Genomic DNA, 20908 nt, shown 5'->3' on the forward strand with positions numbered 1-20908 from the left:
AACAAGTATGGCAGTTACAGAAGTTTTACGAGACACAATTCCACTTTAAATGACAATGCTGAATTGTAAAACTAATTTCTTCCTAAAAATTAGTGTTCATTGTTTCCTATTCATTAGTGTTCATTTCTTACTATCCTGAATAGTTCCGCTCTCCTTGGTCATTGCATGGTATTTGTTGAATAGGACTTAGTCATGCTGATATATAAAGTAAAAACTGTTCAGAACACAGCATATGCTTCCCAAAGTGGGATAAAGATGATTTAAAAGCATTTATCTAAGCAAAGTGTTTGAAATATTTTAGTGTATTTATTGTAGTCTGTATTAGGAAAATATACAAAAGAAATCGTTAACTACAATATAATGTTTCATTTGAAAACACATTACTATGTTTTATTTTAGATGAGACTATTTTTAAAAAAATAGTGGTTCAGGGGGCATTAGAAGAGGACAAAAACAAGTAAACAGAAAAATATCAAAAGCACAGGATTATTTTTTGTTACCATTAGATTTTGTCTGGACAACTTAATACTTTCCCTACTGGCCACTGTATGTAAATGGTTGTAGCTGAATCAGGGAAACAGTGCTTTCGGGTAACTCTTCAACCAAATTCCAAAACATCAACCTCCTTAAAATTTACTCTAAAATAAGTATGATGTGTTAACACTAAAATTTTTTGCTTATTATGAAGCTATATATTTTCTGCCCAATTTTATAATATAAAATCATTAAATATCAGAATCGAAAGTGCATTTAGAGATCAAAATACTATAAACAATTCATTTTGTAGGTGATTAAGTTCTTCTCACTCAATCAGCCCATCAGTGATTAAGCTAGAATTTGAACCCAAGTATCCTAATTCTCTCTGCCTCTCTTCCTCACTGCCACTATTGGGAAATCTTGACTGGGAACATTTGGATGTGCAAACAGCGTTTTCTAATAGAACCAATTTCCAAACTCATTCTTCAGTTTTAGCCTATAATGACTAAATATACACAAATGAAATAGCTTACAAAAGTCTGGGTTCCTCAAAAGATTTTTTCACTGAAAGACATGTGAATCAATAAGTACCTTTAAAATGCAACAGGCTTATCATAAAAGCTAGGCTAGGACATAGACTATTACCAAAGTTTAAGCCTCAAAGAGTATTATTAGGTTTTTTGTTAATATCCCATGAGTTTTAAAACAACAGTTAACTTCACAGAGTTTTTAAAAAACAAAATAAACTGCAGATTACTAGCCTGCAAGCAAATATTCTGTACCAACCTCTCAAATCAAGACAAAATTCAAGGTAACAAAAAAATCAGAATAAAGCTAAAAATAATTAGGGCATGGTGAGAAGAGGATAAGTAACTAATTTGTTTTAGGAGCAAAATTATTTGAAGCTAAAAATAAAAATATTTCAGGAAGTGCCAACTCAATTCATTTTGCCCAGAAAAGATACTGGATATTCTTGCAAAGAGTATGGTAGCCTGGGTTGCAATGGGGTTTAGGGAAGCAGGAGTAAAATGCTGTTTTTGTGAACCTGATACCTAAACATCCCAGTGGGGTATTATGTCTGTTTAGACTCCAAGAAGGTGCTTTTCACATCTTTAAAAGACAGGCTGCCCAAGAGAGACAGGGTTAGAGGGGATGTTGTTTTTAATCCTGGAGTAAATAAGGCCTTCAATGTCCTACCCCTGCCCTGAGTGACCTGAGCCAGTTCTCTGCTTAGGGTCACTTAGTCACAGGAAGTTGATGCAAAAGGCCTGAGGTAGTTGTTGTTTGCCTTGTTTTGTTTTGTTTTGTTTTGGAGAAGTAGCTAGTTGGAGATGAGCAAGGCCGAGAAGATTCCAGCACCTTCACCACCAAATACAGGTTCTCCCTGCTGTTTTCATTTCTTCAAGGTCTCTGCCTGGAGGGGTCTTCTGCATAGCGGTACAATGTCTTGCCTTGTGCTTCCCTAAAGAGGCTCAGTGATGGAGTCAGGGTTGGAGTTGGGAAGAAGGAAGGATGGAGCCAACGTCCAGCCCCCCACACTTGCACACTCACACACTGCCATCACGCACCCATCTGCTTCTGGCAGAAGACAAGCTCTGACTTTTGGTCTTCCTAGGAAATAAGAAGAGTAAAAAAGGTTTCTTCTGTAGTTGTGATTTTTCTCGTAGTTCAGGGTGTGTGTTTGTGTGTGTGTGTGTGTGTGTGTGTGTGTATAAAACCATCTTGAGGCATACAGAAAAGAAAGGGAGAGAAGGAAATTGGATATTTCACTTAACCTATCTGGGTCTCAGCTTGCTTATCTGTGAAATGGAAAAGTAGAACTAAATGCCTTGATTTAACACCCTTATCTACGGTGGGGAAGGAGCTGTGAAAAGTGGTCCCTAGGCAGAGTAATCACAGCCCACTACCCAATGGATGGTGACTCCCACTGCCTAGAGCAGGACAGTCATTTCTGGGATCATCTAAGGGACATTTTGAAAGACGGTGTGTTTGCCTCTGGCCTCAATTGTCACCGGAACGCGCGCGCGCGCGCGCACACACGCACACACACTTATTTTCCCCACAGGTATTGTTTGCCTATGTGAACAAGTGGAAGCAGAAATCGCTCTTTCGAATTATTTAGGAAAGCCAACCTGCTATTATGCAAAAGTCTAGATAAGGCTTTCCGAAGCAGAAAGCAGCAGTGCGGGAACGCGGGTTTCCCCTTCTCTGGAGAGTACCAGAGTGGGAGGCTGTTTCTCTGTGTCCTGGTGCTGGGACAGGACGCAATCCAATTCCAGTTCTCGGTCAGTTCTGCGGCTCTGTCCCCGGTTCTGCAGTGCGCTCTCTTACTCCCTCTCTCAGTAGTGTCCCCGGCTGTCTCCTTTCCTCCCTCTCACTGTCCTCTCCCAGCCTCACTCCTCACTACCTATACCCCCCACGCCTTACTAACCCCACCCTGGGGCGCTGGGTTCCACGCCTCCTCACGAGGTGTGAGCGCCCGCGCTGGGCGCCCGTAGCGCGGCCCGCCTGTGTCACCACTTCCATCCGGCGGCAGCTGGAAGCCGGGAGAAGGAACCGCACCAATCCCCTCACGCTTCTCCCGGAACGTCTAATCCCATTAGTGCACCTGAAATCACAACCTCGGCCACAAATGCGCGCTTGTTGCGACTCCTCCGAGGGGGCCGCCGTGCAGCAGGAGGCACTCCGACGCCGGGGTCCCCAACCCCTCCCCCCTCCAAGTCCTAAACAGACTCGCAGAGCACACTTGATCTCCGAGTAGATGAGTGCACCCTGGGTTCATTGCTGCCCCTGAGGAAAAGCCGTCCAGGAACGGAGGCGAGAAGCTTCCAGAATTAGGCCAAGAGGCAGGGGGAGGGGTGATCCGGCGTCCCCGAGTCCAGCTGGGGAGAAAGGCGCCCTCGGATGCTCAGCCCAAAACAGCAGAAGACAGAAGCCGGTACGCCGTCGTCGCTGCGCCCCAGTCCGCGGGTCCTTGCGCTCCGGGTCCGGCTCCCGCTCCCGGGCTGCCACCCAACGCTGCCCAAGCCTGACCAACTCCCTCCGGCACAGGCTGAGGCGACCCCCAAAGAGAAAAATAGGATCGCAGTCAAAACTGGCGGGCATGGGGCACACTGGTGGGAGAGGGGACCTTTTCACCTTTTTCTCTTCCCAGGGGACACAGTCCCCCAAACCTACGTCCCTGCGCCAAACCAGGTGCGAGCAAACTCCGCGGACCCCGCCGCTGGAAGTGCATCCTGCCAGGACTCTCACTCGACCCAGGGAGTCAGCGCGCCCCAGGGTGCAGGCAGGCCCAGAGCTCTGGGTGGCTCAGGACACGGAGACTGGATCGCGCTGCAGAACACCGCCCGGACTCCGCACCCGGACGCGCACGGGCGACTGGGCACCCTGCTGAAAGGACTGTGCGATGAGAGGTTCTTATTTGGTAGAGTGGCCCTCCCAGAAGTGGCCGCCGACCTGCCAGTCAATGAAGTTATCCACCTGGAGCTGGGAAGAAGGGGCGTCTCTCGGGGCTGTGGGCTCGGTTGCGAACCGATGTGTTTGTGGCGTATACGTTTATTTCTCCTACTAGTTACCAGTTTTCAAATTGGCCCTTTCTCGCATAAATCGCCTGGAAAAAAAAATGATGTTTAGCTAGCATAGCCATATTCTGACGTTAATTTTTTAAAAAAGACAAAGAAAGATGATATTTGTTTTTCATTTTTAAATAAGGGCACAGAAAAGCACGTTTTCAGATATTCACAAGTGAGTAACTACTCAGCAGGCGTCCTTCGGCTTCCTCTTGTTCTTTGCTCCTCTATGTTTTTGACGCTGCTAGAATTCTTTCTGCGCCGCAGGAAGCCTTCGATGTTTTCCTTATTCATTAGTAGCTCAATGAAATGTTAAAATATTTATTTTTGAATAATCAGTACAATTTTTGCCTGAAGGTTTTCACAAAATATGCCCCTTTATCCAGTCGAACGTGGATGCTAAGCATGGCCAGTGTGACTCATCCTGTTGCTTCAAAGGTAAATGTTTGCTATTAGTGACTAGAGCACGTTCACCAGACCTCTTCCAGCACTCAGTACTTCAACTATTAGTTTAGAACACATCAAACATGTATGCACTTGTGATTAGTTCCTAGAAGAATTTTCTACATTTTCAAGCTATTGTTAGAAGGATTTTTTTTCTTTTTGGTTGGTTTTCTGATCTAGACCAAACAGCATCTCATAAAATGACTCCAAACAGCATCTCATAAAATAATAACCCTTCACAGTTCAGTTGTTTATACTAAAGTTTAAAAGACACCCACCACCAACACCTCCATTTATATAGAACTGAAGCTCTAATATAGCAGTGCAAGCAATCTCGCTGCTTTAAGTAGCCAATGTCAGTTCAGGTTCTCTTGATGTATCTATATTTAATCCAATATTTCAAAGTCATTCTGACATAGTGCCACATTGAAATGTATATTGAAGTAGATCATTGAAATATATTTATGCACAATAAAATGTCCTAAAGCTGTCTCCTTTTCACTATTAGGTTTTTATTAAAAGACACCCTAATACCTAGTCATGTGCTGGCAGGTTTTATTAAAATGTGATAAGGAGTTTTAACTTCAGAAAAGCACATGAACAGTTTTAAAAGCACTTGCACCAAAGTCTATGTCTCTTGAACCAAAATCAGCTTGACTTCTCCACATCACACACATATATACACATATATATTTACATACACACATATACACACATAGATATGTATACACATATATATTTGAGGGGGCATTAGGCTTATTTGTTTCTTAAGTCACAAAATCACTTCTCTATGGTAATAGTGATTACTTCAGAAAATATCACTGTCAAACAGAGGTCAAAGTTAGCTTCATGCCTTTTTTTCCCCCCCACAAAGCTTCCACAATGCTAGAGCTCTATAAATATTTTCTTTTTAAAATCACAACCAAAATGTGCACAATGTTTTTTAATGTTTGAGAGAACGTCAAATGGTCTCTGCTATATGAAGGCGTCTGACTATGAATTTCACCCACACTTTCTACCACTTGTGCGCTCCGGGTAAAAACACTGAAGTTTCATATTTTCATCCCAAATTTCCAAAAGGGAACTGCACTAAAATTTTTATAATTAACAGTGTCATTTCCCCTCTCCTAGAGGTTTTTTTTTCTTGATTACCAAACAATATCACTTTCCAAATTCCAAGAACTGATTTGTGTATCCTGGATTATTGAGGCAGTAGATAGATTTAACTTGACTGTCAGACAAATTCACTCTTAGTGTTAAGCAACCACTACTGTTTTTTGTTTTTGTTTTTGTTTTTTTGGAGTTGTTGACTCTGTCCTATCTTCCTTTCTTCCTCTCTTTTCCCAAGCTGTCTTCCCAAGTTTGGGCATATGGGTACACACACACGCACAGCTGTATTCAGTGTTTTAGCTTTGTGCCTTCAACATTTGAGCCATACACCTATGATTGATATCATATCCTATCTTTGGATTTGAAAAACGTGATTAGACCCCAAGACCTGTCCTATGAGTCTAAGTTGGGTACTGAGGTTTTCTCTTGTTAGTTACCAGCACCAAATCATACCCCCAACCACCACCTCCCACCCCCATAAAACACCAGATTGTCATCAAGGCTGCAGTTTTTCTATTGTCCAGTAGACGGCACAAAAGATCAAGCCTTCAAATGCTAAACAATTCAAGGCTGCTGCGGTTTGAAGTGTGTGTGTGTGTGTGTGTGTGATGTTCTTTAAAATAGCTAACCAGCCAGCATTGTATCTGTGAGGCAGAGAAGTACCGCAAAACTTAAGACAACTCACTAAAGTTTTGAAATGTAATGATACAAAAAGGTTTTGTATATGTCAACAAAATGCTGCTTCAGAAAAATACACTTATAAATAAATTTAGAGAAAAATGTTATTGAGAAATTTATTATTTAAAAGTTATCTTTATAGAAATTAAAGTGAGAAATTACAGGACATTTTATTTTTAATTAAAAATAAAGAAAGTATCTGCACCATGAGACTTGAAGTTTCTAAAGTGGAACTTTGCACGATGCATCTGTGTTTTTTATTGCATTTAACATACAACTCAGTCCACAAAATTGAAGATTGTATTTCAAATGCACTTACACATAAATGCATATATAATAGGTACTTGGGAAGGGGAATAAATTCTCTCAATGAAGTTTTGTGGGATAGCTTTTGGGGGATATTGGAGAACGAGGCCACTAGAAATAACAGTTAAGACTTTGCCTCTTTCAGAGCAATGCATGACTTTGGCTAATATTTATATTTTACTAAAAGGCTTCTATTTCCTTTTCATTCTGCAGACACTCCTTATGTAGAAGTTTGGGGGAGAGGGTAAAGTGTGGGCTAATAACTCATTTCCCAGTTAATTTTATTAAGAATTTATAGCACTGTTTAGAAAGTTTTAAGACAACCATAAATTTTATTAGGAATACTTTATTAAGCCCTCCATTTAATTAATAAAAGACCTCTATAACTTCTGAAAATGTCAGAGCTAGTAATTATGTTAACCAGTGTAGTTTTTTCCCCCTCTAGAGACCAAAGCATTTTAATGATTTGAAATAGAATAGTAAGGAAAGCACCTCCCTCTCACCTCCTCCCTCTTTTTTCTTAACTTTTGCATCATCCAGTCAGAATATAGTAACTTAGGTATTTTCCCTGCAACCGTTGGAGAGCCTAAGCTGACCTCTCATTGACTTCTGAACTGGACCCAGACATTCTTTGTTTTCTGAAACAAAATGCAGTAAACAAATCTTTTAGTCCTTATAGCCTGTAATGCTTTGGAGCACTTGATTAAAGTCCTCCCTAATCCTCTCAGTTAACCCCCTTTGATATCACCTAACCAGGTTTCCCCCTTTAATAGATCTCTCAATAGTTTATTTCACTTTTCTCACAGCCATTTATTAGCTTTGACTTCTTGGTACCTTTCTCATATCACCTCCAGGCTCTTATCTCCAGCATTCCTCTATTATCTGTACTAGATTTCAAATCTATTTTCTTTAAACGGTCTTTCCCTCCCTCCTGTTATTTCTGTTTTTTTGAAATGCAAATGCTAATGAGGGGGAGAGATGCAGAGGATGAATGTTTTTGAAATACAAACACCAAGCCTCCACACCACAGGACAACCTAAAAACCAATCACAACATGTCAAGGGACATCTTAAAGTTTGGTGGCAAATGATAAATCCTTATCATTTTGTGAACACAGCTGCCAAACTCGATTGATTAACAGGCTTTTGTTTATTCTAGGCTGGCAAATACACACACATTTTACCTTAAGAGGTGCCTCTTTTAATTTCTGAGGGTTTTGGAGCTGACTCATCAGTGTGACCTTTTGGGACAAAAGCCTAATTTAGGGTATAGGTCTTTCCAGAGGCACAGTTCCTTATAGAACATAAAGTCCGGGGAGTTCTCTGAGATGACTTTACCGGCAGCTCAGAGGAGCACTGAGGGCTTGAAATGCCTCCATATAGGAGGGTGTAAACAATGGAGACCAAGGGCCCAATCTGCCTCCTTTTGTCACCGTTTTCTGTCTCTGGAAAGATGCTCCAAGATAAGAAGGATGAGAAAAGAATAGGCCTGAATCGCAAGAGCTAGGGCCAAGTGCCAGAATTTTTCACCAGGCCAAGTTTTCGCAAAATAAAAGTGCTATTGCCTTAAAAAAGCAAGTATCTGAAATAAGTTAGAAATAGGTGCTGTCACAAAATGGGCACAAATATCGAGAGTAGTTTACTAAGATACCTAGACCTGTCCCTCCATTTTTTTCCTTTTAATAGATGATTAATTGCTGCCCTGCTAAAGGAGTTTTTTTTTTTTTCCTTTTTTATGGCTACTATATTGCAACTCTAGACATCCTCTGTGCAATTTCTCTCAGCAAGCCCCAACTGTAATAACTGTTTGCTAATTGTAAAATCCTTATCCAGAATGAGGTTTGGGCAAACAATTTGTACTACTGTAATTACATTGTAAAAGTGTTTAGTCCCTTGATTGTTCAGAATTAATTGTATAAAGGCCTAGAAGTTGTATTAGGTTCACAGTTAAAAATGGAAAGACTGTGTGTGTGTGTGTTGGGTGGGGGGTGGGCACTTTTCAAAACTACTGAGTTGATTTTAAGTCCACAAACTCAAACTATCTCATTCTTTAAGGAAAACTTGTGTGTAGGTTATTTAAAGTACATTTTTATGGTTATCTAGCACATCTTGGTTAAAGCATGCAGTAGTCTAGTCTTCTCCTACTTTGAAGATTTTGGTTATGTTTGCAAAGGGTGACTTACCTGAACCTTCTTTTTTCATCAGTGCTAGAAAACAAAAGAAAAAGATTACTGGAAAGCAACAATACAAAATAAATCCTGTTGTCAAATATACACATATATACTGACCTTTTCCAAATTTGAAAACTTGGCCGCAGAGTTGTGGTAACTCCAAGCCCCGTTACCTCTTTGCCGAAGAACCCCTGAGGCTGTTAAAGACTACAGTCCTCTAAGTGTATTTCGCAGTACATTTCTCTCAGTTAAATTATACTTACACAATTTCCCTCGCAGTTCATTTAAGGATCGTAAACGTAGGTATGTCCTGTCGGTGTTTGGTTTGACCCCCACCTCCTACCCACGCTTCTCCCTCTTACTCCCGAGTCGCGCAGATGCCTGGTGGGTCTGCTGCGGGACTAGGATCACACCCCCGCGAGCAGCCGTCGGAGGCGCTCAGGTATCTGCCGAAGTTGGTTGGGATTCCGGGAAGGGGTCGCAGCCAGCCAGCCCAGCTTAGTCCTCTCCTTAAGCGGTAAAGGAGTGTGCTGCTTGGCCTAGCCAGCGCAGCCTCCCAAGGATTAAACAGAAATCGCCTTCCTGAGACGGGGAGGTTCCACCTTGGCATGAAATTCTGCTTCCAAGTTCATGTTGTGGGACCCGGGGGGCGCCGGTGGGGGGGTCGGGGGAGGCCGGGAAGTGCGGGTAGGGGCATAAAGGCGCTGGTAATGTACCTGGCTGCCCACCCCCCTCCGTCCCGAGCTTTTATTCGCGGGCCTGTCTTAACCTCCCAAGTGATGTTTCAGAGCGTTTGTGCCAGAAAACCTACACATGTATGTGGTGGAAAAAACTAAAAGATCCTGAAACTTAAGCGTCAGAAAAAAGAGAGGGAGAAACAGAGAGAAAGAAAAAAGATAGAGGAAGCAAATCATAAGGGATCCTGGAGATGGTTTAAACACACACACACACCTCTTTCAAGGCAAAGCGCTTCTGAAGGTTTTGGGAGAACGTGTGTCAGCCTTTCAGGCACACAGGGTGCCAGTACGGAGTTGGGGGCGGGGAAGGGTGCAGTGCAGGAGGCTGGGAAGGCTCATCTGCTCGGCTTTACGGAAACGCTCCACTGTTGGGGGCAACCAACCCCGCGTTGACTCCTGCGAAGGCTAAAGGAAGCGATAGATATCGCTTAAGGAGACTACGGACGCTCGGTGGAACTTCATTCCAGACCTGTGTTCTGATGCTCGCCCTGTGTCCCCTGCTGCTTGGAAGCCCACTCTATAGAAACTTTAGTCCTACCTCGCAGACGGGCGCAAATTCTCTTTTACTTTGCGCTTAAGAGTTGGCTTCAATATATTTTGGAGGTTCTAACCTTTCCCAAACAATCTCCGGATGAAGGGACACCCCCAATCTTTCTCAAAACTCTTCCCCCTACCTACAACCCCGCGGGGGTGAGGGTTCAGTCCGCAGCTGGCGAGTGGGACGTGGGTGGGGGCGATGGGGGCGCGGGCGGGCTGCTTGGAGGGAGTCAGCCTTTTGGCCACCTTCAGGGCGGGAATAGGGACTGGCAGTTTGCATTCCCCGCAGATCGAAGCTCCCTGCTGATCGATTATTTGATAATTGATTTTCCCCGCAGCCAATGCGCGGCGGCCTGGGCGGGGGCGCCTCCTGATTGGCCGAGCACTCCTCCACGGCTGCCTACCGAGATTTGGGTGAGCTCATTTTCTAGTCGACCGCAGGGGGAGTTTTCTGCGAGGTTTCAGCTGGAGGGAGGGGGAAAAATCCTCTCCGAGCCGAGCAAACTGCGAGCCCTGCTTGTGGATGTGAGGTTTCCAGCCGCTGGTCGAGCTGCTGCGGCTGAGCCATTTCGGCAGATCAGAGCCCAGCGGACAGAACTATAAATACGAAAATAACGCCACTAAATATAATCACAAGGGAGCAGCTTAGAGCGGGAGAATTAAGGGAAGGGGGATTAAAGCTCAGGCAATAGGTGTTAAAGTTAAAAACAAAACAAAACAAAAAAACAGTGGCTGGTTGGAGCCTCCGAGTTGTAGGTACGGACAGCTTTTGTCTGAAATCTCAGCTTCCGAAGCGGATTTATTTTTCTCTGGCACTGGGAGGTTTCGCCGAGCCGGGTTGGGGACGGGAAAGGAGCGCCGGGAAGGATGTCTGGGGTGGTGAGGGCAGAGCGTCGCTGGAGAAAGAGATGGGGGACGCGAGGTTCTTACAGGCCCGAGAGAGGTCGAGGCTGGAGCCCCCTCCGCGCCTCTAAGACAAAGGCAGCGGTGGCTGCAGCCCGAGCCTAGCACTCCGGCAGCGTCGCGCCGCGCCCTGGGCGCACGGCCGCCTCACCCCGAGCGGGTCAGAGAAAGAGCCTCCCTCCCAGCAGCTCCCCGGCCCCTGCTCCACCCGCTAGGTCTGGGCTGCTGCGAGCCCGAGCTGGGTTTCGCTTTCCGAAGATCATAAATAGCTTGGTGTTTGTAAACAGGCGCTGGGGGCACATTCCCCGCGCTCAGCTCATTGTTCCCTCCCTTCCTCTCTACTTCGCGCTGGACGCCTAGGTTGGGGCTGGGAGCCGCCGGGGCTAGGAGGTGGGGGAGTCCAGACCCAAAGTGACAAAATGCTAGCATTTTCTTTTCCCCAGGCGGGCGTCCACCTCTAACAGCAAAGAAACCTCTAAGCTGGGTCTGCAGAAAGCCCGAGCCACCTCCACCCCACGTTCTCAGGACTCCTTAACAGAGGTTTTCCCAGCCCGGCTTCTCCCTCCTCCTTCGCCTCCAAGCTCCGGGTTTGACTTTTCTCCTTGCAGTGTTTAGTTCTGAGAATTCAGTACTTTGCGCATCACCCCCTACCCCGAAAAACACTGGCCGACCCCAGTAATTTCGAGGAATGTCATGAAGTCTATGCACGGAGCCCTGTGCAAAATAACTCCCGCTGCTGCCTGCCTGGCGTTGATTCCCAATTTATTTCAAGAGAGTCGGCTTTGGGGAGAGAGTCTGCAGGGGGAGGGAGAGAAAAGAATACTGAAAATAAAGCCGGCGGCCGCGGGCTACTGCCTGCGTTTGTGTGCGTGTGCCCTGGGTGTGTGGTGTTTGTGCCTGGGCGTGCGATTTAATGGAGCGCCTCTCTGCCTCTCCAGTGCGGCCAGAGCTCGCTTCGCGCACCCACCCCTGCCGAGGAGCCTACTTGCTGCAGCCCAATGCATTGTGTAAGACGCGACCTGTTATGGCCACCACTACTTCCGGGTTCTAGCATTCTGGTCGGAATCCACCTCTCCGCCTGTGCAACACACACTTTACACACGCACGGGGACTGCAAGCGGGCAGCATCGATCGTGGCTCCTTTAAGACAAACTCAGACAGACATTTTTTTTAACCCTCCTCCTCTAATCTCCCTCCAGTGCAGCACTTGCAAAGAGGGAGAGAGAGAGAGAGAGAGAGAGAGAGAGAGAGAAAGAAAGAGAGAGAAGAGAGAAACTGATTAGGAATTAGGACTGATTCAAGGGAAGCGAGCGCTAGGGCTTTGTGCATTTGAATATTAACATTTGAGGTGTTCTGACCAGAAGAAGACAGAGCGGATGATCATTCATTCACCACGTTGACAACCTCGCCTGTGATTGACAGCTGGAGTGGCAGAAAGCCATGAGATTTGGTAGTTGGGTCTGAGGGGCGCTCTTTTTTTTTTTTTTTTTCTTTTTCTTTCTTTTTTTTTTTTAACCGATTTTTGGGGGAGAGAAGATCTGCTTTTTTTTTTTTTTTGCTTTTTTTTTTTTTTTTTTTTTGCCCCCGCTGCTGTCTTGGAAACGGAGCGCTTTTATGCTCAGTGACTCGGGCGCTTTGCTTCAGGTCCCGTAGACCGAAGATCTGGGACCAGTAGCTCACGTTGCTAGAGACGTTAAGGGATTTTTCGTCGTGCTTTTTTTTTTTTTTTTTTTTTCCGGGGGAGTTTGAATATTTGTTTCTTTTCACACTGGCCTTAAAGAGGATATATTAGAAGTTGAAGTAGGAAGGGAGCCAGAGAGGCCGATGGCGCAAAGGGTACGTATTAAAAAACAATTGTGGAACTCAAATGTGAGATTAAATTGAAACGTGGCCGAAAGACACTGCTAAAAAGTTTCCTTTTTTTCTCTCTCTCTTTTAAAAAATGAGGCTCCTAAAGCAGTGGCCTAAAGCGAGAGGATTTATTCAATGCATTTGTAGACTTATGTATGTTACTTGGAGTTGTTAATTAAAGGAATCAATTTATCTATAGATTCCTAACCAGCAGCTATATAAATAAAAATGCAAGCTCAAACAATCATCTTTTTTTTTTTTTAAACTAGATACCTAATGCTGTAATTTGAACATTCAGAGATCAGAAGTTTAAAGTTATGTTTAAACCAAAATATGCAGCTGGAAACTTCTGATATGTTATTGATTATGCTCATCTTTAATATCACTAGAAATATTTAGCTTTTTAAAGGAAATAACTTTGTCATAGTATAGCCAATTTTTTTGGTCAGAAAACATTCATCTTTTTATAGTAATTTCAATTTGTATAGATTTGTATACAAGGCAATATTTTGCAAGTTTCTCTTAGATAAGCCCTGTACTAATTGAATACTAAGCACACAGTTACTCACTTTAAAAATGCAATACTAATTTCCCCATATTCCTTTTTCAATGGAAATGCAGTGAGAGTAAAGTGAGACAATGACAACCCAACTGAGGTAGTTTCTTAAAAGAAAGGGGGTCTACAAAAAGCCTTCCTTGCATAATTTGTGTCCTGGCCCTCAAAGCCCTGTTTGCAAAAGAAAGTTACTAGGCTGACACATTTTTCTTTACTCCTTTGGTTCAGGCAAATGTCAGCGTTCTTCCAAACTCTTTTCACACCTCTGGCTTTAAGGAGATGAAAGTGGCAATTCCTCCTTTCTTTGAAAATCATTTCACTCTCAGCGCCTCCAAATCTTGGGAAAATAACTTGCCTGGAATGAACCAATTAGAAAAGTCTAAATAGCTAAATTTCACACACACAAAAAATAATGACAATCAACATGAAAGTAGTGTTTTGTTTTTTGTTTTTTGGGTTTTTTTCTGGAAGAGGAAGATGGGAGGTTCTCTGTGCATTTGCTTTTGAATTTGCTTTAAACCTGGTGAGTAACATTTGCCTCCTTGACTTCTAGTCTGGAAAGAAAGTTCATAAGAGTAAACAAGAAAATAGAATATTAGCTGCTTCAACTATAGATTTTTCTTTAACTTTGGGGGTGGGGAATTGCCCAATTCTAAATTCAGCTGTGATGTTCAGGAAAAGCTACCCTTCTTTGAGTTTCACTTATAAGGGGTCCGTTAGTTTTGTATAATTAGCAGAGTTTGTCTTGGAAAGCAAAAGAATTGCAGTGTCTTGCAGGACTGCCTAACCTCACGCTGGCAGGGAAATAAAATGAAAAGCCTGTATAAATTCACGTGCTTGGCGTAGCTGTTCCCATCATAACTTTTTTTTTTTTTTTTTTTAATTCCCCCTGATGTGAAGGGGCTGTGAAACTAGGCGGGTCTGCTGCAGTGTCCTGGCACGTTTTATTATTGTGATTTTGAGTTTCTTCCTCCAGAGACATGCCCGTTTCACCTTCCACCCTCCGGAGAGTGCTCTTTCTGTCCGTCTTTCTTCTTTCCTTCTTGCCAAAGGAGCCTGAATTTCTGAACTAGTTGATAGGGACACAAGTTACGGCAAGATCATTCATCCCAGATGAATCTCGCTGAGAATTCTATAATTTTTACTTAAAGCCTTAATTTTAAAATAAGAAAACTCAGCTTTAGAGATGAAAGGCCACCGAATTCCGGGTGGAAGGATCCAGCTGGACTGACCTTATATAAGCTCGGTGCCTTGCCGTTCTCCCATTTGCCCGCCTGGCCTCCTGAACCTTCTTTTTCTCCTGTTTGTCATGCAGTACGACGATCTACCCCATTACGGGGGCATGGATGGAGTAGGCATCCCCTCCACGATGTATGGGGACCCGCATGCAGCCAGGTCCATGCAGCCGGTCCACCACCTGAACCACGGGCCTCCTCTGCACTCGCATCAGTACCCGCACACAGCTCACACCAACGCCATGGCCCCCAGCATGGGCTCCTCTGTCAATGACGCTTTAAAGAGAGATAAAGATGCCATTTATGGGTAGGTACAATGGGCAGCAGGTTAACTAGTTGAGACTCAATGCTTCCCTCTTTCCCTGTGCCCTTGGTAAGAGGAAAGTCAGAGTTCTCTGGATTGGAGCTACATCTTTGGTGACTTTTCATTCACATTGCATGGAGAATTTGGGGAGGTGACCTGCCATCCCAGAAGCCCTACATCTCCATACACACTCTGTGCACATTCAGTGCCCTGCTCCACCATGGCAGTGCCCGCAAGGGGGTCCCAGATCAGAAGAAGCTGGCTAAAGGGTCCTTGTCCCCTCTCACACTCCCTCAGCGGGCTGGAGTCCTCCCTCGCTCGATTTCGCCCGAGAGCGTTAGGGATTTCTAAATGTAGGCGCCTTTGTGGTGGAACGAAACTTTTAGTTTAAGGGAAAATCTCTTTTAAGCCACTGATTGTTCTGACTTGCTAAGTTTACTCAGCAGCCCTATGCTGGCTCTGCCACTGCACAATAAAACCAAGGCAGGACAGTTGCAGGTCAAGCAAGGGGGAACATGTTTTGCATTTAGGGAGTTTGACCACTGAAGTCAAGGAGAGGAGCTTGTCTGAATTGTTACACACATTAAGAAACTTCTAGATGTTTTAGCACTTTGTGCTCAAATGTGAAACCTGCAGGATTTAGAAATAAGTAAATTCGGGGCGCTCTTCCTCGGAGGTTGTTTTCTGGCCGCGGTTTACAATGCTTTCTCCTCCGCCATTCGATTAGACCTGGACTAGTAGAATCCTTTGAAACTCAGTTGTGCCTACTGTGTGCCGATGAATTTGGGAACCTTGTTTTACTTTGCAGAAACTTTTATTTCTATTTATTTATTTTTTAAAAATCAGAACCCACTGACCCTCCGTGGCAAAAGAATATATATATATTCTTTTTGCTTTATTTTCTGATCCCTTGTGCGATGGGCTTGTTTAAATCCCATCGTTCTGTCCGCAGCGTTAACTACAAGTGGTTTAGGCTCTGGGACCGAACATTTGGGGAAGCTTTGTAAAGGACCCCAAACTGTTAAATTCCCAGCTGAGCAGTGAGAGCTAATAAAAGACTTGAGATACCTCCTTGGGCATTAGAAGAAGCTTTTCTTTCTTCCTTTCTTCCTCCTCCTCCTCCTCCTCCTCCTCCTCCTCCTCCTCCTCTTCTTCTTCTTCTTCTTCTTCTCTTCTCCTCCTCCTCCTCCTTTCTTTTTCTTTCTTTTTTATGGGCTGAGACAAGCGACATCTAGGCCCCTCGCAATACTAGCTGCTTTGCCACTTCGCAGAGACAAAATGAAAGGCTGTACCGCAGGAACATTTGAAGGAACTTTCTTTGGGGGGCGGTGGGGGCCATCTGCGAAGGGAGGGGAGTGTGCGAGGAGCTGAGGAGGAGCCTCCCGGCTCTCCGAGGGTCTTGAGGTTGGGATCCCTAGGTGCAGCCCGTTGACAGTCGGCCCCACGGCCATGGACGTCCTTTCCCTAAGTTAGCTGAGCGCCTGCACCGAGATCCCCCGAGCCTGGGCTTCGCGCGGCCGCCTAGGAGGAACCCGCAGGAACCAGCCCTCCCCACCCCTCCGCCCGGCGCCTTTCTCCTCCACCAGATCCTGGATGTGCAGTGGAGGGGACTAGGGCTTGTCGGGTGGGAAACTTAATTCAAAATGGCTGCTGGAAACGCTTGGGTTTTATTCGTAGCAAATGTTGCCAATTTCTCCGGCCAGATACGCTAAACCGATCCTCAGATACCGTCCATGGCTCAGGGCCTCCGACTTCAGGGCTCCAGGAGGAAGGGGAGGTGAGCGGTCACCTGGGTCGGGGGGCGGGGGGGGGGAGGAAAAGGAAAAAAGTAGATGACACAATCCGAGAGGGGGTCTGTTCCTCTTGCTCCTCCGGCTGTTTTTCTTGGGCACCTTTTTCCATTGACTGGGGACTAACCATTATGTTGTTTGTGACTGTTGTATTTTCTTGCAGACACCCCCTCTTCCCTCTCTTAGCACTGATTTTTGAGAAATGTGAATTAGCTACTTGTACCCCCCGCGAGCCAGGGGTGGCGGGCGGGGACGTCTGCTCGTCAGAGTCTTTCAATGAAGATATAGCCGTGTTCGCCAAACAGGTCAGCAAAATAAATGTTAAAAAGTAAAAGAAACAAAAGGAGAGCCCCCCCTTCCCCAACACACAAACGCGCGCGCGCGCGCGCACACACACACACACACACACACACACGGGGCACACTTTCAAAAGTAGCCAGCACATAGTCGGCCCTAAGCCATGAGTGTTACCTCCAACCTCAGATTTTCTTTCTGTCTGAGTGTCTGTTTGCAGATAACTTAAAATCACCCATCTGCATCCCCACTCACCCTCCAGAAAGCAAACGTGGAGAGCTCACTCTGCAGAATAAAATCTAGAACACCACGGTTGTAGCTGCTGTGGACTTGGCGGGCTGAGCAGCCTCCCTGAGAACTGTAGTTGCTAGTAGAAGACTGAGCTCTGGGCTTGTTTTCAGCTTATTTAATTCACACTGAAATGTTTCTGCGCGGGACGAACTCGGTGTCACCGGGTCCCTCCCGGAGGGTTACATCCTGCCCCCAACAGGGTAATGAGGCAAGAAACTAGGAAGGCGACCAGATTTCAAATTTTTCTTTCTTTTTTCTCTCCCCTCCCTCTCCCCTTCCTCTCCCCTCTCCTTCTCACTTGTATTTAGATTCGCGCAGAAAAACCTCTATTTTCTTCTAATCCAGAACTGGATAACTTGGTAAGAGCGGACCCCTATTCCCCCCCCACCCCCCACCTCCCACCTCCAGCGCCCCAGCTTTGCTTTGAGAGCCCTGAGATTTCTAGACCGGTCTTCCCGTGCCTGCAGGTTGGCTGCAAATGTTTCTGTCCACGGACAACTGGTCCGGGACAAGATCCCGGGGAAATAAATTCATCTCGAGAGGGGCCGGGCGAGCGGGCGCTGGGAAACGCGAGCTTTTGTTTTTTATGACAGCCGGGCTGCGCAGCTCTAATCAGCGCGGGGATTTATCTCCCGGCCTGTCAGCGTGTGTGCTTAAACTTTGCGGACTTCCCAGCCCTCTAAGTCCCATCACGAGGGCAGCCACCGGACAAGAGCCCCCAAACAACCAGTTTGCCTGAAAGGTGTAAGGAAGGCAGCAGAAACGTTGCAATGGGAAAAGCCACAGTTTGAGGGCCATTTGAAATATTTTTCTGTCCGGTCCTTCCAAAGACACATCTAGTCCAGTGTTGTGGCCCTTTTAGTGTGGGGTGGGGCCAGTGGCACTGAGAAAGGGGAGAGCCATGGGGGAGGAGAGTGTTTATGAGCCCCACTTAGATGCTCTGTTGTTGTTTTAGCTATTTTTTTCTCCTTAAGAAATATAAACCTCTAGATGGTACCCAGTTGCTGCTATTAAGTTTTAGTGTTATTGCCATAAATCAAAATAACTCTATTTACTGGTGGGAGGGGGTGGGCTGGAGATGGTAGAGCTGTGACAGCCAGTTTTCTGCAAGCAGGAATGGGGTGCTTATTGTTTTTGTATCTTTGCAGATGATTCAAGCCATACAAGTATTAAGGTTTCATCTGTTGGAATTAGAGAAGGTAATTTCTGTAGCCTCTTTTCCTTTTACTTACCCCTTACCCCAAAACACACAGCGGGGGAGGGTTCAGAATGGCTGAAGTTCAGCCTTCTGATACATTTGCATAAATGTCTTTCTTTCTGGTAATTAGTGTCAAGGCCAATCTTAGCGTCCATTTCTCTTCGCAGTTTAATTACAATTTCAGCCACTAAAACCGGGATCACAAACGCCCTAGCCTTGTGTTCATTCTTAATAACTTGCTGGCTTTGTGTAAATAGTTGTAATTCTGTGCATCCCAGCTGATGTTTAGAAAGCTGCTCTGAGGTTGTTTCACAGGTTAATACCTCTGTTGTCTCTTCTCATCTTCTTCCTCCTCTTCTTTGCTACCTCTGAGGGAGAAAAAAGTTTTGTTCAGTTGTTGTGAGTTTCTGGAAGACAGTCTTGAGAGCAGTGGCAGATCAGACACAGGGGAGAGGCAGAAGGGGAGAAGGAGGAGGAGCGGGAAGGAGTCTGCAGGAGGTGGTGGGGAGGCACATTAAACGTTTTGCAGAGACAAAGCAGAGTTGATAGTTGTGTCAGTTTCTTGAATCTGTGAATCCTGCACACACTCCACTTTCACACTCAAGAAGGGGTGTGGGATAACATGATTTTGCTAGCTGTTCTATAAATCTCAGCAATAAAAACTTAATGCATTGTAATTCAAACTAACATTAAATTGCAAGCACACTGGGGTTTCTTGTGAATTTTTGCATGTCACTGATGCCTGGGGCCTGTAGGAAACCTCTGCACTTACACCTAAATATTTTGAGGCATTCCTTCTCCTTTTTGTAAAAAAAAAAAAGAAAAATCAATTTGATATGTTTTTGTGGCTGTATGTTTTCTTATATCAGGAGTACTGGCAACTTGATTTCCTTCCATTTTTTTTTTTAAAGAAAGTATTCTAAAATATGACCCTTAGAGATAAAAATCTTTATTACAAATATAATAAGGACTTGGGTTGTCAGGCATATATCCTATGCCACCACAGTACAGGTTCTTTGGAGAATATATATGTGCATATATACACAGATATACATTTTTTCCTTAGACACATTGGAAAGGAATTTATGATAAAGTCACTGGATGAAATTAAGTAGTTTACCTTAAATGTCACCTACGCAGGTCACCTCTCTAATGACCACAGCCCCAGGAGCAGATGAATTTAACACGGGTGTTGAATATGTTGTAGCCTGTGAATCATCTTGTCACTGTCAATTTTCTGGGATATCTCTATTTTGCAAGAAAAGAAAGTTATTCCTAATTCTGGATGCATCTGGGGGTCTCTGGAGGACAATTGCCCTGTGTTTCCCCTATTTGGAAGTTTGGATCTCACAAGGGGGGTGAATTGCACTTGTCAATGTCATTTATGCACTCCTGATTATATTCCCATTTTTTTATTTCTGTCATAATGTAGGTACACGAATTATGTGACAATTTCTGCCACCGGTATATTAGCTGTTTGAAAGGGAAAATGCCTATCGATTTGGTGATAGACGATAGAGAAGGAGGATCAAAATCGGACAGTGAAGATATAACAAGATCAGCAAATCTAACCGACCAGGTACGAGCTTTTCAATTTCAACATCCCTGGGGAAAAAAAAAAAAAAAATCTGTATGCATATTGCTTGCTAGGTCACTACCACCTCCTTTTATTATTTGCATATGATTAAGTCCCTTTTAGATACATTTCCATCGAAATGAAAATTTTTGAATAATGTGGCTATTATTGCTTCATTAAGGCTGGCTCTGGGATTCGACCTGGAGAGATGAGCTTGTAAAAGCTTTGCTAGCAAACTTGACCTGTTTCTTGTCGCTTTTAATTTTTGTCTTTATTTTATTTACCCTCTATAATAATGGGAGTGTTAACTGCCAGTGACCGCCTCTGATTGTAGGGGCTTTGTTCTGGAGCATTTTTCCCCCTTCTATCTTCAAGAAAAGAAAAGTGTAGGGTCTGCTTATTTCTTATTTTATTAGGAATAAATCCAAGATAGGTGGTCTAAGAGAGACAGCGAGGGTTTGAAATCTAGCAAATGCTGGCTATTTTCTCCCTGTCTGTACGGTTCATTAGCCTGTCTTGTCAGTTTTCCTCGGCCGAACGCTTCTAGACCTCACTGAACATTGCTTTGTGTGGTGTTCACTGCAAGCTCGCCCATTTTATTGTACTTAATAGAAAAAATAAGACCAGGCCGAGGTTATAAAAACAGATAAATATGGACTTTTCTCCTCCTTCTTTCCACTCATCCTCCAGCTGGTATGTGCTCTGGGCCCTCTGGGTTGGCAGCTTGTGGACATGTCAGCATCAGGGGCACCCCGGCAGCTCCCTGGGTAAGGAGGGTGGGGGACCTCGCACCGCCTTTGCTCTCAACTGAGGCTTGGCTTGCTGTGCTCCCTCCTCTCCTGTCCTCCCTCCAGGCCCTTCTTCCGATGCGTTACTAAGTGG

General features: G+C 44.8%; 1 protein-coding gene and 2 long non-coding RNA genes across 9 annotated transcripts in view; 1 reads left to right on the forward strand and 2 right to left on the reverse strand.

The window, feature by feature from the left end:
- Positions 1-4156: 4156 nt before the first annotated feature.
- On the reverse strand, positions 4157-10286 carry LOC117099752. Its single transcript, XR_004443989.1, has 3 exons — positions 9706-10286; positions 8767-8790; positions 4157-4476 (listed from the first exon to the last, which is right to left on the reverse strand). It is a non-coding gene; the product is annotated as an uncharacterized LOC117099752 (long non-coding RNA).
- Positions 10287-12551: 2265 nt separating this feature from the next.
- The window catches only part of MEIS1 (Meis homeobox 1), a 140211-nt gene continuing 131854 nt past the window's right edge, over positions 12552-20908 (forward strand). For 3 of the 7 annotated variants that reach the window (XM_033239258.1, XM_033239254.1, XM_033239255.1), the window contains exons 1-6: positions 12637-12767; positions 14654-14880; positions 16831-16972; positions 17561-17611; positions 18401-18451; positions 19883-20029. In XM_033239258.1, coding sequence (XP_033095149.1) covers positions 12756-12767; positions 14654-14880; positions 16831-16972; positions 17561-17611; positions 18401-18451; positions 19883-20029 — 630 coding nt within the window. In that variant the 5' untranslated portion in view covers positions 12637-12755. Of the gene's footprint in view, positions 12768-14653; positions 14881-16554; positions 16655-16830; positions 16973-17560; positions 17612-18400; positions 18452-19882; positions 20030-20908 lie in introns of those variants that run through there. The other 4 variants (XM_033239256.1, XM_033239260.1, XM_033239259.1 and 1 more) reach the window with 3 other exon arrangements.
- LOC117099754 lies at positions 13763-16367 on the reverse strand. Its single transcript, XR_004443990.1, has 2 exons — positions 15946-16367; positions 13763-14849 (listed from the first exon to the last, which is right to left on the reverse strand). It is a non-coding gene; the product is annotated as an uncharacterized LOC117099754 (long non-coding RNA).

Source organism: Trachypithecus francoisi, unplaced genomic scaffold (genome assembly GCF_009764315.1).
Source record: "Trachypithecus francoisi isolate TF-2019V2 unplaced genomic scaffold, Tfra_2.0 Lachesis_group17, whole genome shotgun sequence".
NCBI classification, from domain to species: Eukaryota; Metazoa; Chordata; class Mammalia; order Primates; family Cercopithecidae; genus Trachypithecus; species Trachypithecus francoisi.